Source organism: Anabrus simplex, chromosome 1, assembly GCF_040414725.1.
Source record: "Anabrus simplex isolate iqAnaSimp1 chromosome 1, ASM4041472v1, whole genome shotgun sequence".
NCBI lineage: Eukaryota > Metazoa > Arthropoda > Insecta > Orthoptera > Tettigoniidae > Anabrus > Anabrus simplex.
Genome location: NC_090265.1, coordinates 1661898129 through 1661909279, shown reverse-complemented (window position 1 = coordinate 1661909279; position 11151 = coordinate 1661898129). Strand labels below are relative to the sequence as shown.

Genomic DNA, 11151 nt, shown 5'->3' with positions numbered 1-11151 from the left:
AATCGAACATATCTCACTCTAATGTGCTATGTTCGGTATCTTTATTTTAAAAGATAAAAAATACAATCCCAAAAACTGGTCGTAATACAAATTAAGTAATCAATATAAGATATCCCTAGACGTAACCATCCTTCCTCCGGAAGATCCTCCTATCTAGCCGTATCTAGCAACATCTAGGCCCTTCCCTTCTTCCCTTTTCATATTTTCCATCTACTACAGGAAGTGCTTCCGGTCGGTAACAAAAGAAGACAGTTGCGCGTGTGGGCTCGAGAGTTATATAGCCAACATGGCTGCTGCTCTGACTCAGGAACAAGAGCAGGTGAGGAATTTTTACAAAATTTCGGTCTTTCCTAAATAGAAATGTTAATTTGCAACACACATGAAAAATATTACCGCACCTGTGTTGTAAGTAATGCTAGTGATCTGCTGCGGAATGCATAGTTGTGGATGATAGAAGGTGAAACATCTACGCTGGTATATGTTGATTTTGCGATTTCCTGACAGTGGTGGTAAAACAATATTCTTGTAATTCTTTATGTAATGAAATATATACAGGATAATGTCCAAGGAACATCGCTTTGTTGGTAAGTACAAGAATTAATTTTGTTTTGGTAGATTTTGGTGTGTGGTCGAGTTTGTTTCATGCGCCGAGTGAAGATTGAAGGAGTGAACCAAGGACACATGGTTTTGACAGTCGTTCGGATTTGAAGAAAACCACGCTCATTATCAGATACTGTGTATGAATTCATCCTAAAGTAATTTTGTCACTGTATAATCAAATATGATTTATTGTTGTTGACAATGTATAGGACGAGTCGTCTCATATTTTAGATAAACACTTTTGTTGATGTCTTAATATCGATAACCTTTGGCTGTTAGAGTTGTAGAAAGACTGTTCATATTATACATACTGCTATGGTTTTTAAGATATCTTGGAATTAGAAATGTTCTCTCGTGGTCGTGCCAGTTTCTTGGAAAACCAATTTGCGTAGGTGGACTGGGCGCGTGCTTTGGCTTAAGTCCTTATTTGTTTACTTTGTGCAATCGATTGTTTGTGTTGCTTCATATAAAACGCATCCCTGTGTTTTCTCTGTTCAGAGCGAATGTTCCGCTTGATGTCAATAACTCGTTCAAACCCACCGGACTCATCTCGTGTAAATTCTTGTGAGCTGGCTAGCATTTGATGGGGCATGATCGGTTGTTTGTTTATATAGGCTTAGGTGTTAATTTCTTGTTACCTTTAATAAATAAATATAGAGATTAGGATTAAAGTACGTCGAAGTCATACACAACAGTTCTGTAGCATAAGAGCATAAAGAACAAATTCATTTCCTCTGTCTTACATTACTATGTGATGAAGGCCTTGCCTGGAATTATAGATTCTGCATATTCTTCCAATCCAGGAAAATCAGTATGTCAGCAATTTGATGATGTCTGTCTGTGTGAGCATATTCCATATGTCGAAAGAAAGAAATGCTCTCACATACAGTAATTGAATTATTCCGGGGATTTTTCGATGATACAGGCCACTATGTGATCTGTAATTAATTCAGTATCTCTAGGCCTAGGGTAGAGAAGATGAAATCTGTCTCCAGATGAATAACAGTAGAGAATCTCCAGACAAGATTGGGCAGAAGTGCATGGATATGATTAGAGATAACTTCCAAACATTATGCAGTAACCAGGTTCAGGATAAAGAAAGAAAATTGGTGGCATACAGGGATGCTGTACCCAGAAACAGTAAAGGAATGTCTAGGAACAACTGTGTTTAAAGGTGGGAAAAAGCAAACATCTTGGTGGAATAATCAAGTAAGGGCAGCATGTAAATATAAGAAAAGAAGGCATATCAGAAACGGCTCCGAACAGGGACAGTTCAGTCAGTCATCAGTGATCTGAATTTTGGGCTATTACCTTTTTGGTTGTTTACCTTGTTTTTTCTTAAATGATTTTAAAGAACTTGAAGTCGATGGATAAAGTGGTGTGCATTAATCAGCATTGGTGGTTGTGTCGTGTGAAGTGAATGGAGGATGATGGGTTACCTAACAGAATAATGGAGTAGGTGTTGGAGGTAAGAGACTTAGAGGGAATCAAAGACATTTGTTAGACTCAATTTCTAATGTTTTAAGGATAAGAGGTATAGGCTATAGAGCTATTTGCAATTGGAGGATTGTCAAGGTACTGGTATGAAATTCACAGAGACTTGCAGACTGAATGCTGAAAGGCATAACAGTCTGTAGGCTAATGAAGATGGTATGTGTGTCTTCCAAAGAAGAAATTATATCCTCCATGTCGAACACCTCTGATCACCAAATTTATTACTCCCGAATCTGCTGTTTCAGAGAATGGCAGGAATTGTTAGAGATTATCATTTATTTGACTTGTGGTTCACATCAGCATTTGTACTGGTTTATTCGTAATGAATAGCCTAATCATTATTGGTTACATTGGTAGACAAGGTACTAACATAAAGTTCTAAAATAATTCACAGAGTACTGAAATAACGAAATGATTGAATGAGTTGATTACTTTTAATTGTTTCAGTTCTCATGAATGTACAATTTTAGACAATTGGCTTCAGATTTTAATCACAGTATTTGTTTGTAGAGTAAAAAATGTAGCAGTCAGTAGCAGCTTGATAAGTTTCATATAGAAGGGTCCTATTGTGGTATAAAAGCTGACATGGATAATATAAATCAAAATTGCACACGTATTTACATATGCAGAAATACCGTACATTTGGACAGTATATAAGGACACCTAAGCTTACCTTGTAATCAGTGCATAAACGTCTGATCTACCTTCCTTTCTTGCCAATTTAACTTAACTCTGAAATTCCACGAAAAATCCCCTTTTCTGTGGTGACCTCTTGGTTGCCATTATATTTCTCATGAATGCCTTTTTTTATTTAATGCAGAGAAACACAGATCGATAACTCTGCATGCAACATTCTAATCTTCTCAGGAATACAGTACTTGCAGTTTGGTTCATAATTCCTGACTGTTTGGTAAGGTACAGGATTGAATAGGTGTTTTGAACTCATTTTCATGAAAAGTTGTACAGTAATGATCAAAACTGCTCCCAAAAACCAATTTAGATGCACTTATATGACTGGAGAATTCTAACCTGTCTTGAATGTCATTAGGGTTGCCAACTACAAAATTTGAAGTTACTTGAGTTCTGAATTTGAAATAAATGTTATATTGGTAAGAAGGTACCATACCTGAACCTGTCTACAAGATTTCTTGAATGTCATTAGGGTTGCCAACTACAAAATTTGAAGTTACTTGAGTTCTGAATTTGAAATAAATGTTATATTGGTAAGAAGGTACCATACCTGAACCTGTCTACAAGATTTGTTTTTGTTCTTTTTTTTAAGCAAAGAATTCAAATTAAACATGATGACCTTGCCTTACACCATTACTCTCCAGCGGCAGTCCAGTGTCTATTAGGGGCTTATAGTATTTACTACGTCTACTGTAACTGGAGTTCCCAGATTGTGTACTGCATTCGAGATGAAGAAGGGGTAAAGACTGAAGACAATGTGGAAAAAGTGATTTGGCAACCTCTCCACTCCAAACAAGGATCACTTAAAACTCGTTAAATCAGCAGGGCGCAGGGCTGTCATGTTTTGTCCCTAAGTGTACAGAATATTATTTAAAAAATTATCTCTTTCAGTGTTGCAATATTTGGTTAACAGCTTGATATTGTACTTTGGGGAATCTTCTAATGCCCTCCGAATCTTGGAGTGGTTCTTAGCGGAGTTGTATCAGGAAGAGAGTGGTTGGGAGAGGTTAGGTCATTAGAAATCATTGTAACATAACACTTCCTGATATTTCTTGGAAATAAGTCCATTAATCAAGGGGTCTGCTGCCTGTGTTGGGTGTATTGTTTTCTGAACCATCCTGAAGTTGTTCTCTTTAGGAATCAGCCATAGAACCCGAGCACAAGGGCAGTTATATTTGATATCGTCAAACATTTTGCTGATGGGCCTTGTCTCAACATAATGTACAAATTTCATCTCACATCTGATAGAAAATCTTGTCATAACAAGAGATTTACTATCCAGTTTCATCTTGTAACCACAGACCAGTCAGTTGCCCTAAAACGAAAACCTCTGGTTCAAAATTGGACAGTTGTGTACCCTAAATATTATTAATGATTGTATCACACAGTTCAAGCGTGGCAGTAGGCCTACAATTATTGTCAAGTTTGTAGTTAGTATTTTGCCTTTTGCTTGCAGGTCAAAAAGCACCCTATTTTCTTAATCATAACTTTTGTGCACGTTAGTTACATGATTGCAGAAATTGTTCCAGAAATCAATGTTCTGTTGATGATGATGCTTGTTGTTTAAAGGGGCCGAAGATAGGTCATTGGCCCCCATAGATGTTCGTTTGTTGCATGCATTTGCATAACACTGCTACGTGAGCTGAGACATGGTTTCAGTATGATAACATGTGAGCCGGGACATGAATTAACGGTCTGTTAAAGTACATACAAAACATGTTACTTGAGTAGATTTATTTTTATTCTCTGTTTATCTCAAATTAGGTAAAAGTTCTCAAACTGTCTTTATTTTCGTATGTTTTGTTTAGTTCTACATTGAAAATACCACCTACATGGGGCAGAAGAGCCTATTCTCATCTGCACTATTTTACTAAAGCATTAAAGTGTTTTGGAAATCTTTAAAAGTAGAGGGTTTTTTCCTGGCCACTCACAGAAAAAAAACTTGATGAATGAGACTCAAAAAACTTTCATAACCTTCCCCTTCTAATTCATAGCCTGTCTCAAAATCAGTACCATTTTAATTTTTGATGAACTGTCTGTTAGTTTCATTTGCATATATTCATAATTTATTTTTTTAAATATGCCTTTGATGACATACCTGTAGCATTACATATAACAAGTAATTCTGAATTGCCTTCAGGTCATTGGTATATGCTGGTATCAAGACGTGAGCTATCACTAGAGTTAGGTTACCCCTTTTCGATAGTTGGTTTGGTGAACATGAAGCCTTCAGCGTTTTTAGCTGGAGCCAATAAAGAACGGAGAAGCCTGCTGTGTTGTCAAGACTACTTCACAAGCTACTGCCCTGGCCTCTGCTACTGTCAATACTCAACACCTGATCAGTGGAGATGGTAGTCTGAGGTTTAACAAATTAAATTCCGGCTTTGTGGCTAAATGGATAGAATGCTTGCTTTTGGTCCGACAGCCCCGGTTCAGTTTTCAGAATCAACCCCCTCACACTGTTAATTCCCCTGCCTTGGGGACTGGGTATTTATGATGTCTTTGCCCTTCATTTTATTATCATTAGGACACCACCAAGCCTATACAGATGCCATGCACTATTATTATTATTATTATTATTATTATTATTATTATTATTTTAAATCAACATGTTGAATTTTACAGTGGTCGTACCCACCGTTCACTGGTTAATTAGCTTCCTCGGGAGATCAGTGGTGGTGTCTGACCCATGACCATGGGTTTGATTCCAACCAACAAAAGATAGCACTGAACCTGAAAGAATGAATTTCATTTTAGCTGATCTACCTATAAAAAGAAAACTTTATTACTCCTATAACAGCAGCCCTGCAGTGTCTTCCTACAAGGATGTAGAAGTAAACAGGGGTGAAATACTAGCGCTCTGTTATCTATATAATTAAGTCAGAAGTATGAGGTGAGGAAGTACAGTATATACGATGAGTAACGCATGGTTGATAGTTAGCAGTGGCAATCTGACGGAACGAAGCCTAGTGCAGCTATCACGCCGGTCCCAGCCCCTATTGGACATACATCAGCAAGCCACATGAAGTGGGTCGAGGGGAGAGGGACGAGAGTCTGGGCTGCAATATCAGTCTCTGATGCCTTGCTCTCAAAAATACGTGCAACGTTTTCTCTCACTGCTTTCAAGTTTTGTAAATTGAACAATGTGTCAGATGCTTACATTATAATGTGCTTTAGATTTCTATCATTCTCAATAGAGGTTTGGGCTTCACCGATAGTATACGCCACTGCTTCAGGCCTGTTTAAACACTGTTTCAGTTTCCAAAGTAATATATTTTAAAACTATTGAATGCAGAGGTACAGTTTAATTAAACCACTGAATACCCCAAGATCATCTGAACCTCCATTTTTATCATGCCCTCGCAAAAAAATTAAAATTAAAATTTGCCACAGTAGGAATTCTATGACTGCTGTCTGCTTGTTGCTGAATGTTAGTTTTCCCTAATAAAGCTAAGCTCATTTTGTTGTCTTGTTGCTACATACTACTACTACTAAGGGAACCTCTGCCTGAAGTGTGCACACTGCTCATTCAAAACAGCGCGTCAGAGATTATAATAAAATCAGAGTAGGTATCGAACAGCTGGAATACTATGATGAACCAGTGTGTTACTTACCATCTATCGGTGTTAAGTGTCAGCATAAGAGACAAAGAACATCACAACAAACAAAGTTCAATGCTGTATGCGGTATGCAGGTGATTTTATCTGTGATGTTGGGTCGATTCCTAGTAGTCTGTTTTCTTCTTCCTACCAGTCTACAGGTATGGATGGAGCAGCCAACCCCCATTTAATGCTGTAGGCCTAGTCCGCTGTTAGTTCGACATGAATCTGGTGGGAGTTAAAATTTCCACTTATTTTAATATAGTATCATACTCCTGCTACTGAACGGAACTGTAATATAAAATTTTAAGTTTTATGTCTTTTTATGATTGTTTCGGTTAGCGATTTCGTTGTTCTATAGAGTGAGAAGTGAGGGAGATTGTTCTACTTGACGTTAACAACTCCCACTAATTTAATTCAGGTGTTGAAAGTGGTATCTGATATACTTTCCAGTTTCAGGTGAACTAGAATAGTTCCTGGCTTGATTTAATGATATAAAGTTGCTAGAAGCGACCTATACTATTAATTAAAATGGTCGGTAATTGTGAAATATCGAACGGCAGTTCCTAGCTGTCAGCCTGTTACTGTAGATTCACATCCTGTATTATTTAGTATAGTGCAACATATGCAGACAGGCGAACTTGTTTGTAAATTTTCTGATCCTTCGATAGTGGAACTTTTCAAGCCTCTTGTGAAAGGAGCATGAGTACGACTTACACATTTTCAGCGTTTCTTGTTTCCGAAGCAATGAGTGGTAGTGTTATGAGATTTTACAGTCGTTTTAGAGATATCTTTACATCATACTGGATCGAGCAAGTTGGCACCGCTTTACGAATCACGTAGCTATGAGCTTGCATTCGGGAGATAGTGGGTTCGAAATCCGTTGTCAGGAGCCCTGAATGTGGTTTTTCATAGTTTTCCCATTTTAAAACTAAGCTAATGCTGGTGGTTGTACCGTAATTATGGCCATGGTGTGTTCCTTCCCTTATCCTAGCCCTTTCCTCTCTCATCGTCGCCATAAAAGCCTGCCTGTGTCGGTGCGACGTAGAACAAGATGAAGATTATGCCGAACCTTTAGAATGTGTATGAGAGGCTAAATTTTGAAGGAATAGTAGGTATACCATTTTTAAAAAAAATCCGCATGTTCAATATTGTGCTAAGTGTAGAGGTTCAGTTTCTGTACTGAAGTATTTTACATAACTTTAAAACTTTCAGAAGCCTGGTTCTTATTGCTCCCGAGATAATGATATGTTTTTTAAAATACATTTTCAGAAAAGCCAGTTAAATTTGGAAATTATAATTGACAGCGTACTGAAATATGTACCTTCAAAACACAACCATGAACCATTAGCCGTTTGACATATGCCTTTGACAGTATAGCCAAGGTGAAGATTGTAGAATTCTCCAACGTTGGTTGCAAACTTTCGCCATAGAATTGGAACCATTCCAAAACTATTTAGTTTTAAATTGAGGCATGTTAACATTTTACGTGCTTATTTGAATGCTGATATTTTTTGAAAACTTAAAATGAAGTAGTTCTTAATCGATTCTCGTAATAAATTTTAATGTTGATGACAAGCCAAATTTAATTAATAAGCTACTCTTTAGAGAAAAAATCATAATTTCAGAGTTTTGCTGAAAATTGATCCCTTAAGGTAATCTGCTCAATTCCAATTATTACGAGGGTTTTGACGTAAGACATGGCATCTTTTTCTTTTAATCCTCGCACGAATGCGGGATCTACATGGCAAATGGAAATGTACAGATGGGGAGTAGGGTGCGTAAGGTGGTGTAGAATAAATTCATAATGCCGAGTAGATTTACCAGGTGTATGATGTAAACCGAGAAAGCTGTCAGCCATGAAATCCATGCCCTACATAATGTTTTTTCTCAGAGAGTACAGTAACCTTTACGGTAAACCCTCACCACCACCTCAGAGTAGTCTCCTAGATTGCAGTCTCCTGTTTCACAGCCTCAGCAATGTCCTCTGTGTCCCAAACCGTCTACCACACAAGGTTCTTTCACTTCCGGGGATGAGTTCAAAATAGCTCGGAGACAGATAGGCTGAGTATGGCGGGTTTCCCGTATTTTCCGTGCTGTTCTTACCATCCTTTCTGCACGGAGCATGTCTACACTATCGCAGTCCCGTCGCCTTGTGCGTGTGAAAGCTGTACAACGCACCGCCATCTCATGCTATGTCGATGTACTGCGAGTGCCATGGGTTCCAGGACGTACGTTCGTTGTACGGTAGCACCAATCAAATGTGAAAGAAAAAACTAATTGTCATGACTTATGGAGTTGTTACTGTCACGCAACAGCGTCAAACTTCGTATTATCATGTTGCGATCTTTCATTATAATATATTTCTTGTTTTGATCTTTGATACACATTTGTCTAATGCACACGTGCCAGGCCCGCGGTGTAGGGGTAGCGCGCCTGCCTCTTACCCGGAGGCCCCGGCTTCGATTCTCGGCCAGGTTATGGATTTTTACCTGGATCTGAGAGCTGCTTCGAGGTCCACTCAGCCTACGTGATTACAGTTGATGAGCTATTTGACGGCCTCGGTCTAGAAAAGCAAGAATAACAGATGGCGTAGCGAACGAGTCTAATGCTCAACCGCACGCGCGCTGCCTTTACGTGAGCATAAGACAGTAGCGATCAGTGAATGAGACATTGCTGTTTCAAGCGGATAGCGTACGTAAAATGGGTAGATGTAAGGATGTGTGAGAGTGACAAGAAGGGGCAATCGTGTTTGGCCATGCTTATTGCCATACAGTGCTTGATGTCGCTGGATTTGTTGGCGCTTCGCAGCGGACTGTTCAACGTGTCTGCAAACAGCGGTGTACTACTCGTGGCCACGAAACACGACGTCAGAATTGTGGTCGAAAAAAGATCCTGAGATTGGCCGAGGATGCGTTTCACGGCTTGTGAATCAAAATCGCTTCCAAACCCAACAGGAATTGCCGTAGTCAGTGAATGAAGGTCCATCCGAAGCTGTTAGCAAGAGAACGTTGTGACGGGAACTGCATGCTATGAACTTTTGGGGCCGGTCCCCTCGCAAGAATCCATTGTTTACATGTGGGCTAGAAATAATCGAACGTGGACAGTAACTGACTGGCGGAACGTAATGTGGTCTGACGAATCACGTTTTCGCCTGTATTCCAGTAACGCACGTCGTCCAGTGCACCGAAGGCCAAATGAAGCATTTCATCCTGAACGTGTGCAAGGTCAGGTTCAAGACGGAGTTGGGTCTGTGATGTTGTAACTGTTCCACCTCGTCAAAACACTTGAGGAGATGAAAGTTATTATCTTGGGACACATGAATATTAAATAAACTATTTGTGGCTTGCCCGCAAATTGCCACGCAAATAGAAACAATTAACATTCCATGGTTTCCCATTTCTCTATGTAATGTTTGGGCGCCACGGTTACAGTTTTAAATAAAACTATAAACCAAAATTTATATTTACTAGCATAGAGACTTATACTTAAATCACAGGGGTAGGATTTTAAATAATTAACCATTAAGTATCGCTCAAGAAAGAAAATTAACGCAATATAAAATACAACTGAATTTATTATACAAAAAAAAAAATGAGATGAATCAGAAAAGTTTCCTTAAATCGTGGAGGAATTTATAATTTACTGAATTTACTATTGCTTGCTTTATCTAATTGAAGCTCACCAATTGCAGCTTCCGTTGAAGTCATCTGGTTTCCGTGGTTACTCGTTCTCTTCTTCTCGATGTAGACTTTGCTCCATGGACATCCTTCCTTCCTTCTCTGATATGGTACGGGCTATCTGGACTAACACTCCCTACATGCCTAGTCTTTAAATTAGACATTGGCCCTATACTTGTAAAAACTGATCAGCTTTGATCGTAAGAGGAGAAAATTCAGAGATATGAATTTTTCCATATTAGTAGAAATCTCAATCCAACTGAGCTATACTATTTATACGGTACAGACTTGTACCAAAATTCCGTAGACTTGAACTAAACATAGTTCTTCGTCCAGAATATTTGCTGAAAATAACACAAGCCGTAAGCTTGTTTCGTGTCACGCAGATCCGATAACATTACCGCAACTAAGTACTGTATCGAAGCGACAACACATTGTACAAAATAACTATGTCGCGAAGCGACCACACACTGTTTCGAATATCAAATCACGTCGTTCAAAGTAGATGTTCACAGTAGAAGTAGTAGTGATGGAGTTCACGTAGTTAGGTTGTAAAGTTGTAAGGTCGCAGCGTTCTCGTGTTGAGAATCAGTATATATCCGGGCTCACCCCCACTCTTGGTAACAGTTCAATCTCAAAACTCATATACAACGAAGTTTCTGATTCGATAGATCGAAGCATCAACTCCCCTTCCCTTCTTCCTGGACAAGTCCAGAAGGCGTGGCGATGATATAGCTGACCAGCTTGCAAGCCTCGCGCACGGGTCGCTGTTTACTAGCCTTGGTCAAAAAATAAACCCATGACGCACGCAAAATCCCAAGCTTCAAGAATAACCCTCCGTATACACAAACATGAGATGAAATGAAAACAACTATGTCTCAACATATTGACCGTATTTACAACATAATGAATTCTTATCCTACATAATATAATAATTTAAATAATAAAACGATGTTATCATATATACAATATGATTCCAAAAAGCCTTGATTACAAATGATTGACGTTGAATAAATATGTTATTACAAATAATCGCCGATGGCGGATAAACTTGATATCAACTGATATCGCGTAAAATGATATTATAT

The 11151-nt window shown here is 38.6% G+C and overlaps 1 protein-coding gene across 1 annotated transcript in view; it reads left to right on the top strand.

The window, feature by feature from the left end:
• Window positions 1-271: 271 nt before the first annotated feature.
• Window positions 272-11151, top strand: part of LOC136863510 (tyrosine-protein phosphatase non-receptor type 9-like) — a 341328-nt gene continuing 330448 nt past the window's right edge. Inside the window, exon 1 of the mRNA XM_068226492.1 lies at window positions 272-319. Coding sequence (XP_068082593.1) covers window positions 287-319 — 33 coding nt within the window. The 5' untranslated portion in view covers window positions 272-286. The remainder of the gene's footprint in view (window positions 320-11151) is intronic.